Raw genomic sequence first — 23668 nt, 5'->3', positions numbered from 1 at the left:
GAGGAGTGTTCTCCTTGCTCCGCATCCTCTCCAACATAAGCTGTCTTCAGTGTTTTTGATCTTAGCCATTCTGACAGGTGTAAGATGGTATCTCGGAGTTGTTTCGAATTGCATCTCCCTAATGATTAAGGATGCTGAGAAATTCCTTAAATGTCTTTCAGCCATTTGAGATTCTTCCGTTGAGAATTCTCTGTTTAGCTCTACGGCCCATTTTTTAATTGGATTGCTCATTACATTGATGTCTAGTTTCTTGAGTTCTTTATATATTTTGGAGATGAGCCTTTTTTGAGATTAGGGTTAAGATTCCATTGGTCCACATGTCAGTTTTTATGCCAATACCAAGCTGTTTTTTAATTACTATAGCTGTATAGTAGAGCTTGAGGTCAAGGATAGTGATGCCTCCAGAGGTGGGCTTTGTTGTACAGGATTTTTTTTTTAAGCTATTCTGAGTTTTCTGTTTTTCCAAATAAGTTGAGTATTGCCCTTTCCAGGTCTGTGAAGAATTGTGTTGGGACTTTGATGGGGATTGCATTGAATTTGTAGATTGCTTTTGGTAAGATTGCCATTTTTACTATGTTAATCCTACCTATCCATGAGCATGGGAGATCTTTCCATTTTCTGATATCTTCAATTTCTTTCTTCAGAGACTTAAAGTTCTTGTCATACAAATCCTTCACTTGCTTAGTTAGAGTTACCCCAAGGTATTTTATATTATTTGTGGCTATTGTAAAGGGTGATGTTTCTCTGCTTCTTTCTCAGCCCTTTAATCATTTGTATATAGGAGGGCTGCTGATTTTTTTTTTTAGTTAATCTTGTGTCCTGCCACCTTACTGAAGGAGTTTATCAGCTGTAGGAGTTCCCTGGTAGAATTTTTGGGGTCACTACTATCATATCATCTGCAAATAGTGAAAGTTTGACTTCTTCCTTCCCAATTTGTATTCCCTTGATCTCCTTTTGTTGTCTTATTGCTTTAGCTAGAACTTCAAGTACTATATTGAATAAATATGGGGAGAGTGGACAGCCTTGTCTTGTTCCTGATTTTAGTGGAATTGCTTTGAGTTTCTCTCCATTTAATTTGATGTTGGCTGTTGGCTTGCTGTAAATTGCCTTTATTATGTTTAGGTATGTTCCCTGTATTCCTGATCTCTCCAAGAGTTTTATCATGGAGGGGTGTTGGATTTTGTCAAAGGCCTTTTTAGCATCTAATGAAATGATCACTTTTTTTTTTCTTTCAGTTTGTTTATATGGTGTATTACATTGACTGATTTTCGTATGTTGAACCATCCTTGCATCCCTGGGATGAATCCTACTTGGTCGTGATGGATGATTGTTTTGATGTATTCTTGGATTCGGTTTGCCAATATTTTATTGAGTATTTTTGCATCAATGTTCATGAGGGAGATTGGTCTGTAATTCTCTTTCTTTGTTGCATCTTTGTGTGGAATCAGAGTAACTGTAGCCTCTTAAAAGGAGTTTGGTAATTCTGTTTCTATTGTATGGAACAATTTGAAGAGTATTGGTATTTACTCTTCTTTGAAAATCTGGTAGAATTCTTTGATGAAACCATCTGGTCCTGGGCTTTTTTTGGTTGGGAGACTTAATGACTATTTCTATTGCCTTAGGGGTTATTGGTCTATTTAAATTGTTTATCTGGTTTTGATTTAACTTAGGTGTGTGGTACTTATCCAGAAAATTGTCCATTTCTTTTAGATTTTCCAATTTTGTGGAGTATAGGTTTTTGCAGTATGACCTGATGATTCTCTGGATTTCCTTATTGTCAGTCTTCCTTTTCATTTGTGATTTTGTTAATTTGGATGCTCTCTCTCTCTCTCTCTGCCTTTTGGTTAGTCTGGATAAGGGCTTGTCTATCTTGTTGATTTTCTCAAAGAACCAACCCTTTGTTTCATTGATTCTTTGTGTTGTTTTCTTTGTTTCTATTTTAGTGATTTCAGCCTCAATTTGATTACTTCCTGGTGTCTCTTCCTCATGGGTGACTTTGCTTCTTCTTGTTCTAGAGCTTTTAGGTGTGCTGTTAAGTTACTGTGTGAGATTTCTCCAACTTCTTTATGTGGGCATTTAGTGCTATGAATTTTCCTCTTAGCACTGCTTTCATAGTGTCCCATAAATTTGGGTACATTCCTTTTCATTGAACTCTAGGAAGTCTTGAATTTGTTTATTTCTTCCTTGACCCTTTGGTGATTCAGTTGAGCATTATTCAGTTTCTATGAGATTGTAGGCATTCTGTAAGTTTTGTTGTTGTTGAAATCTAACTTTAAGCCATGATGGTCCAATAGAATACAGGAGGTTATTCCATTTTTTTTTTTTTTTGTATCTGTTGAGATTTGCTTTGTGACAGAGTATGTGGTTAATTTTAGAGAATGTTCCATGGGATGCTGAGAAGAAGGTATATTCTTTTTTGTTAGGGTAGAATGTTCTGTAGATATCTATTTAAGTTCGTTTGAGCCATACCATCAGTTAGGTCCCTTATTTCTCTGTTAAGTTTTGATCTGGCAGATCTATCCAGTGGTGAGAGTGGGGTGTTGACATTTCCTACTATTAATGTGTGGGGTTTGATGTGTGATTTAAGCTTTACTAATGTTTCTTTTACATATGTGAATACCCTTATATTTGGGGCATAAATGTTCAGAATTGAAACTTCATCTGTTTCTGTGATGAGTATGTAATATCCTTCTCGATCTCTTTTGATTGATTTTAGTTTGAAGTCTATTTTGCTGGATATTAGAATGGCTACACCAGCTTGCTTCTTAAGTCCATTTGATCCGAAAAATTTTACCAGTCTTTTACTCTTAGGTAGTGTCTGTCTTTGAAGTTGAGGTGTGTTTCTTGTATGCAGCAGAAAGATGGGTCCTGCTTTCGTATCCATTCTGTTATACTGTGTCTTTTTGTAGATGAATTAAGTCCATTGATATTAAGGATATTAATGACCAGTGATTGTTAATTCCTGTTATCTTTTGATGGTAGTGTGTGAGTATTTCTCTTCTTTGGGATTTACTGCTGTGGGGTTATCTATTGCCTGTGTTTTCGTGGATGTATCTGACTTCCTTAGGTTGGAATTTTCCTTCCAGTGCTTTCTGTAGGGCTGGGTTTGTGGACAGGTATTGTTTAAATCTAGTTTTGTCTTGCAATGTCTTGTTCACTCCGTCTATGATGATTGAAAGCTGGGTATATCAGTCTAGGCTTGCATCCATGGTCTTTTAGTGTCTCCATTACATCTATCCAAGACCTTCTGGCTTTCAAAGTCTCCATTGAGAAGTCAGGTGTTGTTCTGATGGGTCTGCCTTTATAAGTCACTTGGCCTTTTTCCTTTGCTGCTCTTAATATTCTTTCTTTATTCTGTATGTTTAGTGGTTTAATTATTATGTATCAAGGGGACTTTTTGGGGGGGTCTAGTCTGGTGTTCTATAGGCTTCTTGTATCTTCATGGGTGTTTCCTTCTTTATGTTGGGAAAGTTTTCTTCTATGATTTTGTTGAATATATTTTTTGTGCCTTTGAGTTAATATTCTTCTCCTTCTTCTATCCCTGTTATTCTTAGGTTTGGGCTTTTCATGGTGTCCCAGATTTCCTGGAAATTTTGTGTTATGACTTTTTTTGCTTTGGTGTGTTCTTTGACTGACGAATCTATTTCCTCTATTGTATCCTCTATACCACAGATTCTCTCTTCCATCTCTTGTATTCTGTTGGTTATGCTTGCATCTGTGTTTCCTGTTCATTTACTCAGATTTTCTATTTCCAGTATTCCCTCTGTTTGTGTCTTCTTCATTGTTTCTATTTCACTTTTTGGGTCTTGAACTGTTTCCTTAACATGTTTAATTGCTTTTTCATGGTTTTCTTGGCTTTCTTTAAGGGATTTATTGATTTCTTCCAATTTTTGTTTGTCTTTTCCTCAATTTCTTTAAGGGAGTTTTTCATTTGCCCTTTAAAGGCCTCTAGCATTTGCATGAAGTTATTTTTAAGGTCACTTTCTTCTGCTTCTACATTGTGATATTCAAGTCTTGCTGTTGTAGAAGGGCTAGGTTCTGGAGGTACCATATTGCTCTTTATGTTGTTTTATCTATTTTTGCACTGGCATCTACCCATCTCTTCCTTCAATAGGTGCAAGAGGTGTCTGTGTTTTAGCAAGCTGCTATTGATCCAGTCTATGCTTGCTGTGTCTGTGTCTCAGGGGGGCCCCTATGGGTCCAATCTTAGCTCTTGGTCTAATTGGAGCTGGCAGATTCTGTATCTCAGGGAGCTGCTCTTGGTCCAATCCAAGCTAGCTGATTCTGTGGTTCAGGGAGCTGCTCTTGGTCTTATCAGGGCTCTTGGTCCAGTCAGAGGTAACAGATTCTGTCTCAAGAAGCCTCTGTTGGTCCAATGAGAGCTGGCAGATTCTGTGTCTCAGGAAGTTACTGGGGTCACAGGGTCTGATAGGGGGACTTGGGGTGGGGGGGCTTCCTGCAGTAGTTTTCCCTGCTAGCTGGCAACTGGGACAGAGTTGGGTAGGGGTTCACAGGGACTGGCTGTGTCCCAGGGCCTAGGTCCTAGAGGCAGGACTCTCTGGGTGGGAGAAGAGTCACTCAGCTCTTGGTCCAATGAGAGCTGGGGGTTTGGTTTCCCTGTCTTAGGAAGTTACTGGGGTCACAGGCAGCTTGGTATGGGGTAGGGCATGGGACTTGTAGATTGCAGAGTCCGATGGGGGTTTTGGTGGGTGGGCCTTCCCCCAGGAGTTTTCCCTGCTGGCCGGCAACTGGGGCAGAGTTGGGTCGGGGTTCCCAGGGGGCTGGCTGGGTCCTAGAAGCCAACATTGTCATTTCTGTGGCACACTTTCTTGTTTTCTTCATGCATCTCATTTCCTGATCTTTCTCCCTCCCTCCCTCTCCCCTCCCTTTTCTCCCTCCCCCCTTTCTTTTTTTTAAGTTGATATTAAAGGCGTCTACCACCACCATCCAGCCCTGATTTTTCTACATATGTGAGCTACAATCAGGAAAAAAATCATTCAGAATGGACATGACTATTAAGTGATTTTTGGATGGATTTAGAGACCCAGTTTCTGCCACTGTATTTGTACTGACAAATATCACAGAAGCTGGTACTTAACAATACTTGTCTGAGCACTTGGTTCTCAGAGAAAAGGAAGTATTGCTGAGTTGCACACCACAAATACTGTCAACAGGAAGGCATATCTGTCTAGGAGGCAGAAGGGGCCTCTCGCTCAAAGCTGGAAGCCTTGGGTTTGAACTCCATCATGTGCATTGCTATAGAGACACTCTTGGCTTACTCCATTCCATTTTGTGAAGGAAGGATAATACTTTCTATCCCACAAGAGCGCTGTCAAGTTAGAGATGATGTATATAAAACTGATCAATGTGTGTTATGTAATTGAGAGTCAATAAATGATAACCATTGATTTTCTTGGCCACTTTGAGTGGATTTCTTTTTTTTTAATTTTTATTATTAAGAAATTTTCTATTCATTTTACATATCAACCACAGATTCCCATCTCCTCCCTCCTCCCGCCCCCCAGCCTTTTCGCCCCAACCGTCCCCCTTCCCACCTCCTCCAAGTCAAGGTCTCCCATGGGGAGTCAGCAGAGCCTGGTACATTCAATTGAGGCAGGTCCAACCCCTCTCCCCTGCACCAAGGCTGCTCAAGGTGTCCCACCATAAGCACTGGGCTACAAAAAGCCTGCTCATGCATCAGGCATGGATCCTGATCCCAGTGCCTGGGGACCCCCCCCCCAAAACAGTTCAAGCTAAACAACTGTCTCGCCTATCCAGAGGGCCTAGTCCAGTCCCTTGGGAGCTCCATAGATATTGGTCCACAGTTCATTAGTTTCCAGTAGTTTGGCTGGCCATCTCTGTATGTTTTCCCATCATGATCTTGATGTCCCTTGTACATAGAATACCTCCTCTCTCTCACCAACTGGACTCCTGGATCTCAGCCTGGCGCCCAGCAGTGGATCTCTGCATCTGCTTCCTTCAGTCACTGGATGAAGGCTCTATGATGATCTTTAGGGTATTCACCAATCTGATTACAGGAGTAGGCCAGTTCAGGCACTCTCTCGACTATTACTAGTAGTCTAAGGTGAGGTCATCCTTGTGGATTCCTGGGAACTTTCCAAGCACCTTGTTTCTCCCTATTCCCATGATGTCGTCATTTATCATGGTATCTCTTCCCTTGCTCTCCCACTCTGTCCCTGTTCCAGCTCGAACCTCCCATTCCCTTATGTTATCCTATTCCTTGACCTCCATTACCCCTCCCTCCCCCAGTTTGCTCATGTAGATCTATTTCTCCTTCACTGGGTTATCTATGTGTCCTTCTTAGGGTCCTCCTTGTTATCTAGCTTCTCTGGAGTTGTGGGTTGTTGTATGATTATCCTTTGCTTTACATCTAGTATCCACTTATAAGTGAGTACATACCATGTTTGTCCTTTTGAGTCTGAGTTACTCACTCAGGATGATATTTTCTAGTTCTATCCATTTGACTGCCAATTTCATAATATCATTGCTTTATACTGCTGAGTAGTACTCCATTGTATATATGTGCCACATTTTTTTTATCCATTCTTCAGTTGAGGGACATCTAGGTTGTTTCCAGGTTCTGGCTATTACAAATAATGCTGCTATAAACATAGTTGAGCATGTGTCTTTGTGGTATGATTGAGCATTCCTTGGGTATATGCCCAAGAGTGGTATAGCTGGGTCTTGAGGTAGATTGATTCCCAATTTTCTAAGAAACCACCATACTGATTTCCAAAGTGACTGTACAAGTTTGCACTCCCACCAACAGTGGAGGAGTGTTCTCCTTGTTCCACATCCTCTCCAACATAAGCTGTCTTCAGTGTTTTTGATCATAGCCATTCTGACAGGTGTAAGATGGTATCTCAGAGTCGTTTTGATTTGCATCTCCCTGATGATTAAGGATGCTGAGCAATTCCTTAAATGTCTTTCAGCCATTTGAGATTCTTCTGTTGAGAATTCTCTGTTAAGTTAGAGATGATGTATGTAAAACCAATCAGTGTATGTTATGTAATTAAGATTCAATAAATGATAACTATTGATTTTCTTGGCCACTTTGAGTGGATTTCTTATTGTCTCTATTTCTGTGTCTCTTCTGATTATATATATATGTTATATATATATAGTTATATGTCTGGCTACTTATCTTGTTATCAGATGAGATCATTATTTGTGCATGTAATCAGGTTATACGTGTACACACATATATATGCATGTACACATACATACAATTGCTTTTTTCATCTTTCTGTTTTCTCTACAATAAGAAGTTTCTCAACAATCAGGATGCATTTACATTAAAATAACTTTTTTAATGTAAAATAACATTTACATCAAACAAACTTTGATCTGGTGAAGGGCTAGACTGTGTTGGTGAGAAAGGACTGGGGAAAGGGGCTTCATCTACACAGCCACAGAAGAGTCATCATCATCCATGCTGGTTCCAGACCTTCTTTACATTCATGGATGCTTTATACCCATATTCCTGCTCACAGCCCTTCACCCATTCATTGTTCAGCACGTAAATCTAATGAACTCATTGATTCCCCACAGTGACCTTGGTGGAATCTCATCATGGTTTGTTATTGGACCGCAGGAGGAGAGGGTTGTTTATGTCTCCTCAAGAGGAGAAATTCTAGCCACCTCTCACAGCTGCCCCTTCTCTTTCACTGCAGTTTCTCCTCAGTTCAGATGCTTTAGTCTCCTCTGGGTCCATATACCTATTTCACTTGCTTCACTGCGCTTAGCCTTGACCAATCACAGCAAAGCCAGGAAAGTGTGTGATCAACATTCAGTGTCCCAGTACCTTCCATTCGCTCACTCCTGTTTTTTTTTTTTTTGCAGGTTTTTTTTGTAGACTCTTCCTCCAGAAGTTTGTTTCTGTTTTTGTTTTCCCAGCTGCCCAATACATCTCGGTGAAATACCCTGTTTTCCTACATGTCTCCACCTTTACACATGTTCTCACCTCTGCCCTGAGTATCTTTCTCCTTCTCCCTCTGAATACACAGAAAAGTCCTGGTTTGAACCCACAAGAGTTTATTCCTTTAATCTACTCTCCCTGCTTCTCTACCTTTAGCCAGGACCCTGGTCCTTATATTTTAGCCCATCTTGAGTGTTGGCACCAGGTCCAAGCTGAGATGGATAAATAAATTTGGAGAGTGGTAGTTTTGTTTTAAATAAAATAGACTTTGTACTGTTATTTATCCATTATTTATAATAACAGGATTAACTTCCAGAGGGGCCATACACAGAGATTCCATCATCTTTGATGACCTCTACTACAAATGCCTGAACTGGTTTGTATTTATCCAAAACTTACTCTTTTTTAAATTTATTTATTTTTGTTTTATGTGTATTGATGTTTTGCCTGCATGTATGTCCGTGTGAGGGTGTCAGGTCCCCTGGAACTGGAGTTAGAGACACTTTGTGAGCTGCTTGGGGATGCTAGGAATTGAGCCTGGGTCCTCTGGAAGAGCAGTCAGTGCTCTTAACCACTGAGCCATTTCTCCAGCCCCCCCCCCACCTATTCTTGATATTTTCTTTTTTGTTTTATTTTTGTTATTTAAAACAATTTTTAAATTTAAACAAATTTTGATCACATTCTATCCTTCCCCCAAGTCCTTCCAGATCCTCTTCCCCTCCCACTACCCACCTAACTTCAAGTTCTTTATTAAAAAAAAAAATACAAGAAAACATAATAAAACACCACTCACAACGAAAAAATGTAACCAAATAAAAGCAAGCAAGCTCGCGCGCGCGCGTGTGCGCGCGCGCACATACACACACACACACACACACACACACACACACACACAAAAGCAAAAACTATGGAGTCTAGTATATCTTGGTCAACTACAACTGAACATGAGATCTACACTGGAGTGGTTGATATATCTAGACTGTCATTGCATTATAGGAAACTGATTTTCCTTCTCCCAGAAGGTATAAATGACAGTTCAGTTGTTAACTTTTACCCTAGTGGCTATGTTTTCATTCATTCATTCATTCATTCATTCATTCATTCATTCTTAAAGTATAATAGAATATAATAAGATAACACAGCTATCACATCGAAGTTAGACAAGATAAACCAACAGAAAGGAAAGAGCCCAAGAGAAGGCACAAGAATCAAAAACCCACTCATTCACGCACTCAGGAATCTCATAAAAACACTCAACTGGAAACCGTAGTATAAGCACAGAATACCTGGTGCAGACCTATGCAGGGCTTGTGCATGCTACCTATGTCTCTGTGAGTTCTTAAGAGCTTTGATCATGATGATTTAGAGGTCACTGTTTTCTTGGTGTCTTCCATCCCCTCTGGCTCTTAGGCTCTATCTGCCTCATCTTCTGCAGGATTCCCTGGGTTCTCAGGGGAAGAATCTGATTGAGACACTTTATTTAGAGCTGAGTGTTCCAAGGTCTCTTACTCTGCAGTGTTTGGCTGTGGGTCTCTGTATCTGTTCCCATCTGCTGCAGGAGGAAGCTTCTCTCATGATGACTGAACACGTTTTGGATATTTTCAAAGTAGCCCTCTAGGCTTCCTCTTTAGTTGCTGTTTAACTTCGTTGTATTAAATGCAGGAGTAAAAGAAACGGCCTTCGTGTTTTCAGTGATGGTTGTCTTTTTAAATCCTCCATTTCATCTAATATTGGTAACTCTGCCCATTCATTAAAACGATTATAGTGTAAGAGTCGTGCAATAGGATTGCAGTAGTTCGAACGTTTATAAGCATGTCAACTTACTTAAAACTCACAACAGCCCGGTAAAATAAGGTGAGCAAGCAGAGTGTCCTCCTGAGACTTCACTCTCTCACTCTTGTATTTGCGTGCAGAATCCTTCCCCGTCTGTGTTAAATAGAACTCATCAAGAGCTAGCACCCAACACCCTAACATCAGAAATGTTTCTGAAAATTCCTCTCCAGGACTCAGGTTTCACAGGGCGAGTGATCACGACCCGGGTTTCACGGGACGGGGCGCGCGGGTCAGAGACCGCGGGCAGGCAGGAGACTCTCCAAAATGAATAGTTTGAGCTAGGGTTGCCGACATTTCAGCGCAGCGAGGACGCAGCTCTTCTGTGAGGTTAAATACCTTAAGTTTCAATTTGGCGGTGAAAAATGCCCGCCTTCATTTTTTTTTTTTTTCAAAAACTGGGGTGTTGCACTGGGGAGGAAGGAAACGGGAGAGATTTCGCGCTGCTGGAGAACAACGGACTAGCTCACCAGCTCAGGACACCCACGTGCTCCTCTTTTGCGCGCCCGGAAGGAGCCCAGCGTCAAGGGGTGTCTGATCACGATGGGGAGGGGGGGTAAGCGTTTGCAGCAGGTGGGGATCCTCCGATCCTCTAGCGCTACCGCAGCCCCCAGCTCTCCTCTGACGTCGGACGTCTCTTATGCGGGAGTGCCGACTACCGTCCCCTCATCCCTCGGTGGGGGAGGGCAGCAATGGTTTCAGGGGAGTTCTATACGTGCTGTGTTCAGGGCGAATAGCGCCACCTATAGCGGATCGTGGAGCCACGTCAGGCACCAGGCGACGTTCGCCCCCCAACCTTAGAGGAAGGAAGGAGGGCTCGGCTGGTCACGCGAGGGCGGGGCGGGCACTGGATCTCAGAGAGAGAGGCGAACGGGAGGGGAGCGATTTGGAGCCGCATGGAGCACTCTGCAGACAGGCTGGCTAGGGCGGCGGCCCAGGGCCGTGAGCACGAGGTTCGGGCGCTGCTAGAAGCAGGGGCTTCGCCCAACGCCCCGAACTGTTTCGGTCGCACCCCGATTCAGGTAGGCACAGGGTCTCAAAGGCAGTGGGATGGTAGCTTTTGTTCAAGAAGAGCCAATACCGCTGGGGAGTTTCCAGTGCGACCCTGACTGCAATGGCCATTCGGTTACCGTTGGGAGTGCATCCCCTGAAATTTTTGCTGCCCTCCTTCTGCGCACCATTCTGGCACCAGTTTTCAATTTCTCGTGGTTGAGAATTATTACTTGTTCCCATCTGTTGTCAGTAGATTATTTCTGCTTTTGCTTTTTACCAACTTACTAAGCTTCAACCTACAAGGGAATTCTTTGTCACCGCCCTAGTAATATCCAATTTAACCATTATTTCTAATTCTAACAAAATTCCCATGAAACAAATACGCATTCTAAAAGCCTGTGCATAGCAGGGTAAAGGAAAGTAAGTCCAGTTGTAACGATGCGATATGGGATACATTTTACACAGTTTAAAAGGCATACTGAAAACAAAAAGTGTTGGGGACCTTGAGATCATTTACAAGTCAAGCGTGGAGACATTTTGAGGCTAGACAGGTTGGGTGGTTGTACAGAGTAGGTGTGAGCCTTTAAAAATAATGTGTCTATGTTTTACAGTTTAACATCTGAAACGCTATCAGTGTCTGGGGAGTTTGCCTTTGGAGTCCTAAAATATGTAAGAGAAGCCCTTATTTATGAATGCAGAAAAGTAAAAAACAAAAACAAAAGTCAGTTCGATCATTTTGACAGCTTTTTAGTAAGGGGGAAAGAGGAAATCGTTTTGGTTCAGAACCTTAACCAAGTTGGTGTTTGAGGCAGAAATGCTTAGCAAAAGAAAAAAAAATCAGCTAGGTGATACATTTAATCCCAGCACTCTGGGGAGGCAGAGGCTGGTGAATCTCTGAGTTTGAGGTCAACCTCGTCTACAGAGTTCCAGGACAGCCAGGACTACACAGAGAAACCCTGTCTCAAAACAAACAAAAAGAAAGAGAGAGAGATGAGAGAGAGAAAGAGAGAGAGAGAGAGAGAGAGAGAGAGAGAGAGAGAGAGAGAGAGAGAGAGAGAGAGAGAAAATCAAGAACTCAATTCAAGGTGCTTTCTTAAAAAGATTTAGGCACTCTCCAAGTATTCATTTTATTTTTGCTCTTTTCAGCTTTTCCATACCATAAAAGATGTGAGCAATCTTTAAACCTAAATTTATGAGCAATTATGGAGAACTTTAACATACACATAGAGCCCACAGAACTTTTTTCTTTCTTCTTTTTGTAGCTCACTTACAGTTTTCCTGAAAACTAAATTAGTTCCACTTTCTTCAGGGAAAGATTCAGCAATACTAATGCAACTGGTTATGCTGTCTTGATGAGAAAAAAAAAAACCTGAGTAATTCATGTTTAAAAATCTCACAGAATTCTGGTTTTCTGAGTGGCTATGTCCACTGCCTGCCTTCTCTTCTGCTCCCACCAGCAGCCAGTCTGCCACTGTGGTTGTTCTGAAGTAAGAGATGTCTGAAGTTGCAAACAATCTGTGGCCATCAAAGTCCAGACCCCTACCAAAACACACACACACACACACACACACACACACACACACACACACACACACACCAGTGGTGAATCCAAAAGGATGACCCACTTTCACAAACAGATTAGATCTTCCTGAAGGGAACCAAAAACCCCTGAAGATTTTCCAAGGTGCACTCTTCAAACTTATTCTGGTGGCTAACTTCTTGCATATCCAGTTGGGGGCGGGTATTTTATTTATTTATTTTTTTTGTGACGTTACATGCAAGACTGTTGCTAATAGGATTCTCAGGAAGAATCCCGAGGTTAGTAAAACTTTCAACAGAAGAGGAGGAGGAGGTGGCGGCTGAAGCAGCTGCTTAGCTTGTCGAGGAGGCAACACAGGTGGGTAAACAGAAGCAGGGGTAAGAAGAGAAGGGGCAGAGGAGGGACCTGTGCCTGCCTTTGCAGCACTAGGAGCAGACTTGTGGCAGAGGCTGGTTGCCAGTGCTCGGTTCATGATTGTTATTAGACCCACGGTAGGCAAACACAACAGCGCATCCCTTATATTAGCATAACATTACCCTTAACTTCCTGTAGTCGGAGTGCAGATTCCAAACCTATGGCCAAATGTATTCCAGTGCGAGCAAGTTTCTTTGTTCTTTACCCTAGATAAAGTTGAACTGCGGGTTCTCTGTATAAAGTGGTGTTTGGGGGCTTCCCCGTTTTCTCTAAAGGAATTCCTGCCTAGTTTATTTTCCAGTTAACTTTACAGAGCTTTAAATTCTTTTATTGCTCTGATTTATGTATGTAATCGAGAGAAGGGTGTGTGTGTAGAGGACAAAGGACAACTTGTGGGAAGTGGTTCTCTTTTTCCACCATATGAGTCTGGAAAATGGAAGGTCGGGCTTGACAGCAAAGGATTTTACCTGTTGCGCCATCTTCTTACCCTAAAGAGCTTTTAAAATTTACCATTATAAGCAAAACATCGTGGGGAAAGTCTTATGTGATAGTTAATACAATATGACTTTTATTCTTGCATTGAAATTGCAAACAGGTGACTTGAAGTTAACATTCCTATTGGGATTGTTAGCATGACTTCCAGCCTCAAGCCAAGCTTCTAGTTTAGCAGTAGAACTACTACTGCTTAGCTTATATCTAGCTGGGCTCTTCATTAATCTATTGTGTATAGGTGTTTTGCCTGAATGTACATCTACACCACATATATGCTTGGTGTACACAAAGCCTTGGGTTGAGTTCAGTGTATCCTCTATGGGAATGGCTTAATTTATTTATTACTATTATTGGTTTTTTGAGACAGGGTTCTCTATGTAGCCTTCACTGCCCTGGAACTTGCTCTGTGGACCAGGTTGACCTCGAACTCACAGAGATCTACCTGCCTCTGTCTCCTGAGTGCTGGGATAAAAGGTGTTGGCCACTTGGTTTAGGAATGGTTTTATTTCCAAGACAGTTTAGGAATCAAGAACAGGCCTGTCCCAGAGAAGAAGTGGATGAGATCTACATGAGCAGACTGGGAGGGGAGGGATGAGAACATAGGGAAATGGGAGGGTCGAGCTGGAACAGGGACAGAGTGGGAGGGCAGGGAGGGAGATATCATGATAGATGAGGACATCATGGGAATAGAAAGAGGCAGGGTGCCTGGGAGGCTCCCAGGAATCCACAAGAATGACCCCACCTTGGAGTGCTGGCAGCGGTCTAGAGAGTGCCTGGACTGGTCTACTTTGGAGACCAGTCTAGTGAATACCCTAACCATTATCACAGAGCCTTTGTCCAGTGACTGATGGAGGCAGATGCAGTGATCCACAGCAAGGCACCAGGCTGAGCTCCAGGAATCCAGTTGATGAGAGAGAGGAGAGATTCTGCAGGCAGGGGATGTCGAGATCATGATGGGAGGACATACAGAGATGACCCGCCACACTAGTGGAAGCCCATGAACTGTAGACTGGAGGCTGTGGAGGCCCCATGGGAATGGACTAGGCCCTGTGTATATGGAAGATGGTTGTTTGGCTTGAACTGTTTGGGCGGCACCCAGGCAGGGGGATCAGGATCCATCCCTGGTGCATGGGCAGGCTTTTGGGAGCCCAGTGCCAGTGGTGTGATGCCTTGTGCAGCCTTGGTGCAATGGGGAGGGGCTTGGACCTTCCTAGGCTCAGTGTGCCTCTGTTGACTCCACATGGGAGACCTTCATTTGGGAGATGTGGGGATGTGGGGTGGCTTGGGAGGGAGGTTTGGAGAGTGGGAGGAGGGAGGAGGATCTGTGAGTGGTATGTAGAGTGAGTAGAAATTTTCTTAATAAAGAAAAATGAAAAAAAAAAAAGAGCAGCCCTGTAATTATAGTTTTTTGGGAAGGGGATTGTACCAGGAGGATTGACAGCTAGCCTTTCAAATTTTAAACTTAAGAAGTGTCTTGTTTTATTACTATTCTAACAATTTTTTCTTTTATTGAAAATTTTTTCTCACATACCATATCCTAATTACAGTTTCCCTCCCAGTTCTTCTCCACCTTCCCTCCTTTAGTTTGTAAAAAAAATAATAATAATAAAATAAAAAATAAAAAAAATTAGACAGCTCAGAGTCTAGCTTCCAACTTGGTATGTATGTGTAGGTAAAGTTCTAATCCCCTTCCTCTACCCCATGGTTGCTGAGAATACAGATATGCAGGATTTATGCAGGGTTGGAGTTTGAACCCAGAGTTTCCTGAACATGTAAGCTCTTATAGTTGCTTTTATGGCCCACATGACGAACTAGAGTAATTTGGAAAGAGGGTATCTTAATTAAGAAAATGCTTCCATCAGATTGGCCTGTGGTCAAGTCTTTGGGGGCATTTCCTTGATTTCTGATGTGAGAGGATCCAGCCCAGTGTGGGCAGTGCCACCCCTGGGCAGGTCTGAGTTGCATAAAAAAGGAAGCTGAGCAAGCCAGTGAGAGCATTCCTCTATCTCTGGGCTTCAGTTCCTCCCTGCAGGTTCCTGTGCAGGTTCCTGGCTTGGCTTCCCTCAATGATGAACTGTGATACCTTTCTTCCCCCAAATACTCTGGGTCAAGGTCTTCCTCACAGCAATAGAAAGCAAACTAAAACACTAGGCAAGCATTCCCCCCAATTAGCACACATTTAATGACTAAAACAAACACAAAATTATCATCATGTAATTATGGGAGCTGGAAGTCTAACGTGAGCCATGGGGCTTCATTCCTTTAGAAGACTATAAACCAGAATCTGTTTCCTTTTTCCCAGTTTCAGTCGCTGTCAGCCCAGGGCTCCTGCATCTTTTCTCTGACCTCTTCGTCCCTGCTTACATCTTCTCTTTGGCAGGATATTTGTGATAACAATTAGTCTACTCTGGTAGTCCAGGATAATGTATCTCAAAATCCTTAATATAGTGATGTCTACACACTCTCTTCTTTCTAAAATATATTCGAAGTTTAGGGGATTAATAACTTAAGATCGGGAGGGAACATTAATATTTTAGGGACATGTTAGACTTTCTCATTTTAGACTTCAAAGAATCTAAGTATAACATTCTAGGAAGACAAAAGTTCGGGAGAATTGTGGTTGTCTTTTTTTAAAAAAAAAATACGTATTTATTTTATGTATATGAGCACTCTATTGACTTTATACCACAAGGAGGCATCAGATCCCACTATAGATGGTTGTGAACCACCATGTGGTTGCTGGGAATTGAACTCAGCACCTCTGGAAGAGCAGCCAGTGCTCTCAAACGCCGCCGAGAGCCTCTCTGGTTTGTCTCTTTTGCCAACCACTTTAGTAATCACACAATCGTAGTTGTCTCAAATGAGGCAAGTGCAGTGTCTTCGCCCCTGGTGACGTTCTACAGGAGTTTGAGCACCATGAAAGCAGAGGAAATCTGTGTGTAAGAATGGAAGAGATGAGACGGGAGCAGCGAGCTGGTACTGGAAGCCCTTAAAGGGTAGAACCTGGTGACTGGGGTTTGTCTGCACCGGGAAGTTAGTGATGAGGCTTTGTAAATAGAGATTCTTTCTTGGGCCCTGACCGCACTCTGGCCTTGACCCCTCTACTCTTGCTTCTGACTTTTTCAGGTGATGATGATGGGCAACGCCCAAGTAGCCAACCTGCTGCTGCTCTACGGTGCGGAACCGAACCGCGAGGACCCAGCCACTCTGTCCAGACCGGTGCACGATGCAGCGCGGGAGGGCTTCTTGGACACTCTGGTGGTACTGCACCAGGCGGGCGCGCGGCTGGATGTGCGTGACGCCTGGGGTCGCCTGCCTGTGGACTTGGCCCGGGAGCGGGGCCATCGCGATGTCATGCGGTATCTGCGCGCGGCTGGGAGCGCTCCCCAAGGCAGCGGGCCAGCAGGCGTAGCTTCGGCTCAAGCACCCCCAGGTGAGCACCGCTTGAAATCTGAGCGCTTCTGAAACTCATTTACAGATGGAAAAGTTGAGCAGGGTCTCCTGGCTGCCTTCACACAGCCAAGTTGTGGGACAACCTAAGAAGATGTAACTCAAATGATCCTGAGAACATGAACGCTGTCCCATAAATTCCAGCTTTACCCACCCACTTACCCCCAGTTAAGGCCTAGGCTGGGAGGCAGGAGGGCCAGAGGTCTAGGGTTCAGTTCGCACTGTGGAGCAGCAGCAGGGACTCGCTGCCACTTACGGAGCCTCGGTTTTGTAGCTTCGCCTGGCAGACTGATTTCACGGTTTCCAAACCTCTAGACCCTGTCCTTCAGCTCTGTGTTGATAAAAGCAACTTTATCAACCTTGGCCCTCGGCCTTCTCAGTGGAAAATTTTCTACCCCGCCCCCCTGGGGGGAGTTTTGAGGGTATCTGAGATGGAGATGTTGCAGCCCCCCCTTCTAAGGAAAAGAGACTTCTTTCTTTCCCGTCTTTTCAAGCTTTCCATTTCATGGCTGGAGGTTCAGCTGTTAAGAGTACACTGCTCTTCCTGAGGCAGAATTCGATACCCAGCACCCACTTCAGGCGGTTTACAGCAGCCTGGAATTCCAGCTCCAGAGGACTCGATTCCTCCGGCCGCCGCGAGCACCGGGCGCGCGTGCGCACGCACACATTAAAAATAAAATTTAAGCTTTCCACTTTTTGGAGACAAGGCTAAACCACAATTGAGTACAAGCTTCCTTTGCCTTTCAAAGCCTTCAGCCACCACGAAGACTTTCTTTTCTTGGATCCCATCCCTCTCTCCCCCACACATGAAGTTTAAAGTCTTATTTGCTGGAGAGAAAATATTTGTAATTTAAATGAGATAAAGCAATACAGGAAAATGACTCAAATGTTTAGTGCAAAACATGACTGAGAAGATGCTAGCATGGCCCTCTGGACGTGGGAGTGTTGCCTGCGGGTTACAGAACACAAGCTGCCAGCAAGAAGAGGGAGGCCCCGGGTGGGTCCGATCCCTCCGAGCGCAGAGGTCTTCCCGAGAGCGCGTGGGAGGAAACCTGTTTTCAGTGGGTGGGTTTGCAAAGGAGGAGTGTGGTCAGGACAAAGAAGTGGTTAGAGAAGCTGCTGTGAGAACCGGAGTGAGGAGAGCAGGTGCCGAGGCTGCAGCGGAAACCGTCGCAGCGAGGAGGGGAACTAGCGAGCGAAGGCGGGTCCGCTAGGAACCGGGAAGACCTTAGAAGAAGGAGCGTCCATTTTGTTCGACCAGTGACAAAATGCCATTAATAGGTTGGAGGGTGGGCGGGGAAGACCAGATGGAAACGGACACTGCGAGGGTCCTCTGCTCCGGGGAGATCGAAGGCACCTTGCGGGGAGGCCGGGAGGCGGCTCTTCACGGCTGCCCCAGGCCGGGCAGGATTCGCCCGTCCGCTGTCCCACAGTCCTGGTTTTCTCCGGCAGCAGAAGGGACGGCCAGGCCCAGGGCGGCTCACGCTGCGGACACGGCTTAGAGCCAAGGGAAAACCCGGGACTGGCCGGGGTCTGGGACTGGCGGGAGCCACCGGGAGAGCTTGGCCGTGATGGTGGTGGTGGTGGTGGTGGTGGTGGAGCCGGGCGCCGCGGAGGCAGGGCGGGACTGGCGCCTCCGGCTGCTTTTCTAAAGCGGGTTTTCTCTCTTTTCTCCGCAGACGCTCCGGATTTCGCGGACCACCCCTAGAGCAGGGCTAAACCCCTCACCTGCCCGCCCGGTTCGCTTTCTTGGACCCACATCTGGAAAAAGAACAGCGCTTGGCTGGTCCCGATTCGCGTCTGTGGTTCTAGCATGTGGGAGGCTGAGGCACGCAGTTAGAGGCCACCCTGCTTTACAATGAAATAAAAGGAAATAATGCTTTTTAAAATGTCAACTGGTTTTTTTTTAACATAGAATTGCCTTCCCCAGCCCCCAAATCCCGTTTCAGCTTTCATTTCTATATTATTTTACAAAAAGTGTTTTGAAATAAACTCCCTTTCTTGTGAGCAGTGCTGTGGTGCTCCACCCCACTCTCCACCCGGTACTGTTGTCGTAGTAACAGCCATTTAGCGGAAATAAGAGAGTTCAAAAGGGTCATTGACTCTTCTAAAATTTCCAACAAATTTGTAGATCTTAACTAAAAAAAAAATTAGTTTTTATCCGCTCATTCTGTCAACATTTATTATTCGGACACTGTGCCAGAGACTAACCAATCCTCACACAAAATCAGGAGAATAGAAATTTTATTCTCAATTTCACTGAGTCACAAACAACATCATTTCTTTGTTTCGTATGCCTCCTACCACGGACAAACACGTCCGGATCTCAGAAAGAAGATTCATCAAACAAAAGCCAGGTCTTCAGATGAGCTGTGCTTTAAGATGGTGGACGGGAATTCCAGGGAGTCTGGGTTTTCATAGTTGGTCTTTGGTCATTACCTGACCACAGTTATCAAAGTAGTGCGAGGTGCTTTGCTTAAGTAACAAAGCAGACCCCGCATCTCACGCCTCCTTTGCCGGCTGGCCGCGGAGGACTACGGGAACCCTAGCTGAGCCGGGTTCCCTGACAGTGTCCTGTGGTGGGATTCCCAGCTACGCTCCTCCACACCCCAGACTGCAATGCACCTCCAGAGCAGAAATACTGCTGCTCTGCTACCCACGCTCACCAGATCATGGCTGCTACACTTTTATTAAAAATTTTATCTACATCACGTAAGCCTATTTTTTTTAAATGTACACTAAGTGGGTCAGGGTGTCACACACCTATACTCAGTCCACTTGAATCCCGAGGCAGGAGAAGTGCGAGTTACAGGTCAACCAGGGCTACACAAAGAAACTCCAAGATCTCATGGGATGGGGGGGAAGATCACAAATGACACTTGTTGTACAAAGGACGACCTCATCTAGTCCCAGCACATTGCTATGATCACTTGATGATCCCCTTCCCCAACTGTAGGGTGCTCCCTCCCCGCTTCTGCCTCGGAGGTGGAGGTTCGCAGTCTTTTCCTTGCCAGCAACCTCCCGTAAGGTCTTAGCAGCTCCTCCTCGTGGACTTGGAGGTCTGAGCACAGCCGCCTACTGAGCCGGCAGTAGAAATCTGCTTTGAGCTTCCCGCCGCCTGAGAGCTCAACACACATACCCCTGCCCGGGGAAAGGCTAGAGTTAACCAGGCTGGGGGGGGGGGGGGAGCAGGCAGACAGCGAAACTTCAGAACCATTAGGACTCAGAAGGGTCTGAGCCTTGGGTAAAGCCACTCCAGAAAGCAGAATTCTGGAGTTTTTTGGCGGCCCAGGAGGGGTAGCCTCCACGGAGCCACGCTTCATGCATTTGCTAGTCGACGCCCACCGCTGCGCTCCCTTCCAGATCAGGCGAAACCAATGGAGCAGCCAAGTTCAAGGACAAGACAAATAAGCACGTTTTTAAGTGAATGGGTTATTATTTCCCCGTCGGAACTTTTCTCTGAGTGATTTGTCTTGCAGTACTTTAGTAGATTTCTGAATCTTGTACCTCAGATAGCTAACAGTTACTGCTTCTGTTGTTTTCTAAAAGCAAAACCTCTGCTGCTCAAAAACTTTTCATCGTTCTGTTTCAGCTTCTGCCTCTTTCCCTCGCCCTGAGAACCCCGTCAGGGAATCCTTCTCCCACACCCCAATAAGTCAGAACTCCAGGATTTGGTTCAATGCCTGAGGAGAACAAGTTAGTATGCCCATGCTATACAGAAGAATCAAGAGAGAAATACTTATTCTTTATTGAACTTGCAGGGAGGGTGCTGTCCGCTCTGTCCTCTACTGTAGATTGGAGCACTGCTACCCCACTGTTTATTATTTCTCCTTCACTGTAAGGGAGTTAATAAAATGGCCAGAAAGAATGAGTGCTGTCTCTACACTGATTTGCAGCCCAGTAAGATCTATTTTGCACTTGTGAACTCCAGAACTATAAGACAATACATCTTATTTGTCTTAAGTGTTTATGGATTTTAGAATATTCATTGTAGTGTCAGCAGGAAACTAACACAGAAGGGAAGAAGGATTCTGTGTTGGTCATTATCTAAGAGTGATCTCCAGTAACTTCCTCTCATGTCACCTCCTATTTGAATGTATGAGAACATCATCTATCATTGGCAATTGTCAAGCTAGTCACTACCTCACATGCATTAGAATAGGCCCACATGGGCCAGAGTCTCTTTGGTTTTTTTCTCTACTGGTGGGTGGTGGGCTCTCTCTAGATTCCCATCTCAAACTGCTACCACACTATGTAGCTGCTTTGAAATTCCCTTGGACATCTACTGTTCTACACAGTTGACAGATTTGGTGAGTCAATTAAGATATCTTAAAGGGAGGAATTAGTTAACAGAGAATTTTTTTCTCACATTAAAAAATGGAAAACATTGTTACAGTGGAAGTAATTTGGTCTCTGTTTGATAACACACTAGGCAGTCTGAAAATGGAACAATTAAATGCGAGGATGATTAACGTTGATGGGATGGACATAACATCAATTATGAATATTATTTGTTTGATCATTTTTATTTTAGCATTAAAAAGGTTGGCCAATTTGAATGCCAAGATAAAAGCTTTAGAAAAACCTGTTAAAACAAATTATAGAGAAATTCAGACCTAGACAGAAGAATGTAAAGGTGAATCTATCTCAGCATTGAATTATATGGTTACAGAAAACAGCCTAAGGTTACCAGACAGCAAACATTAATCTACCTGGTAACCTTACAGGAACTGCCAAATGCTCAAGGGTGTGTACAAGTTTACTGGAGTCCAGTGGAAATGTTAGATCTGAGAAGATTTAAAGAAGCTGTAGTATCATATGGTATGCATTCTCTATTTGTAAATCAGATGTTAAACTCATAGTCAACTTGTAATAGAATTATCCCTCAGGACTCAAAAGAATTGGTTACAGCTGCCCTAGAAACCAGTCCACAGTTACAGTGGAGAACCTAGTAGAAAGAGGAGGCTAAAACTATAGAACAATGATGTAGGACTAGAGGTGTGGAAATTTCCCAAGATCAACTTCTTGGAGAAGGCGATTATACTGATATACAAAGACAATGTTTATATGATAACCAAACCCTAATTCTATGCTGCATGGCAGCCATGAAGGTGTGGGACAGAATTGAAGAAGCAGGGAAGAAAATTGAGTCATTTATGAAAGTTATACAGGGCCCCAAAGAAATCTTCATGGATTTCTTACAAAGGCTCTCTTCAGTAGTAAATAGAATGATACCAAATTCAGAAGCTGGACAGGTAATAATTGAATCTTGGGCTTTTGAGAACGCCACTGCAGCATACAGAAAGGGTCATCAGGCCATTAAAGGCCAGATGAGCACCCTTGGAGAACTGGATCAGGGACACAATTAATATTGAATCTCATGACCATGATGATACATGGATAGGAGAGGTGATTTCAAGATGTTTGAAGAAAAATAATAATGTCAGATGCTTTAATTGTGGTAAACAAGGTAACCTAAAAAAGGGACTGCCCCCCCAAAAAAACAGATTATATAATACTCGATTAACTTTGAATTTTCTCAGTGCTAATGAGAAAGGAACAACAGCTGTAGAGAGACATTGGATAGTAGAAAAAACTACAGAATTAAATCAGCCTATATATTTTAAAGATGTGCTGATCTCAGAATGGAAATCAGGATATGTTATGTTGTTATGTTGGGGAGGAGGTTTTGCCTTTGTTTCTACAGGAGAAGATAAGCTGTGGATACCATCAAAATTGATAAAGGTTCAATTTGAACAAGAAAGACCTCTTAATTAGAAGAGGTGATAGTTCATTGACCAGCATGACCATCTAATTTAAATTAACTTATACCACTAAAAAATGCTTTTCATTTGATCAGATATAACTAGCCAAAAGGGAACCTCCAAAGTTAGGCTTGGGGAAGGGTTTTTGTTTTTGTCTTTCAGGAGAATGAAGGCTAAGAAATCTGAAGAATACTAGACAGATGAGATATCTGAAGAAAAATGACAAATCATCCAGAAAAAATGTACTAGTAAAAGAGTAAATTGGCCTACTAGTATATTATATATGATTTCATAAGTCTTCTTAAATGTTTGTTTCTGATCTTCTCTACAGACACTTAATGGTCTTTATGTAGTCCCAGTTCAATTAAAAATTAAAGCTGACAGCCAGGCAACAATGGTGCATGCCTTTAATCCCAGCACTTGGGAGTCAGAGCCAGGCAGATCTCTGTGAGTTTGAGGCCAGCCTTGTCTACAGAGTGAGATCCAGGACAGGCACCAAAACTACACAGAGAAACCCTGTCTCTAGAAACAAAAAAAAAGAAAAAAGAAAAAAATTAAAGCTAGCTTTGGAGTTGGAGAATGGTTCTCTCCTTCTCTAAAGCCAAGCATGTTTGTTAAAGTAAAATGCAAAATCTCTGTATCATGTCAGAAGAGCCATCTGATATGGGACTCAAGAAAATAAAAATTAAGGGACTATTATTTTGCCACTAATCTCATATTTCTTTGATTTTATTTTGATTCTTTAAAACTTTTCTTAAGGTATGAATTTTATATCAAAATTTATAAGATTAATATATATTAACTTTTGTCATATTAATGGTCATATAGAATACTAACTAATTCTAGAAAAAAGGCTTTGTCTAGCTGCCTGTACATGTTTTTGTGTTTGACTATCAGTTTTCTGCAGGGAATCATGACCAGGCCTAACAGCAAATTTGAAGTCTCCAAAAAGATGATGGGGCCCCACAACAACAATTCCACATGGACAATAATAATACCACTAAGCCAACGAACACCACCCCAAGATTGGCTTTGGACTACAAACTGCTCAGGACAATTTTGAGATGGCTAGCTGAGGTGATCCAGCCTCACAGACTACTCGAGCAAGGACTTGAGATAAGTCTGGCATTTTTGCATTATGCAGAGACTGGACAACAAATGATACAGCTACCTCTTCAAAGACTTGACAATTAACTCAAATTTTTTTTTCTTTTCAGGATCCCCTAAAGATGCCTTTGCCCCTAA

At 43.3% G+C, this 23668-nt stretch overlaps 1 protein-coding gene across 3 annotated transcripts in view; it reads left to right on the top strand.

Annotated features, from left to right (window-relative positions):
• LOC102914915 (cyclin-dependent kinase 4 inhibitor B-like) overlaps positions 1-18543 on the top strand; it is a 31573-nt gene extending 13030 nt beyond the window's left edge. Inside the window, exons 2-3 of one of the 3 annotated variants that reach the window (XM_015992836.3) lie at positions 16335-16641; positions 18338-18543. In XM_015992836.3, the coding sequence (XP_015848322.1) occupies positions 16335-16641; positions 18338-18366 (336 nt within the window). In that variant the 3' untranslated portion in view covers positions 18367-18543. Of the gene's footprint in view, positions 1-10416; positions 10792-16334; positions 16947-18337 lie in introns of those variants that run through there. The other 2 variants (XM_006974056.4, XM_076564491.1) reach the window with 2 other exon arrangements.
• The last annotated feature ends 5125 nt before the right edge of the window (positions 18544-23668 follow it).

This window comes from Peromyscus maniculatus, chromosome 2 (assembly GCF_049852395.1).
Source record: "Peromyscus maniculatus bairdii isolate BWxNUB_F1_BW_parent chromosome 2, HU_Pman_BW_mat_3.1, whole genome shotgun sequence".
NCBI classification, from domain to species: Eukaryota; Metazoa; Chordata; class Mammalia; order Rodentia; family Cricetidae; genus Peromyscus; species Peromyscus maniculatus.
This window is presented reverse-complemented; position numbering and strand designations above follow the sequence as displayed.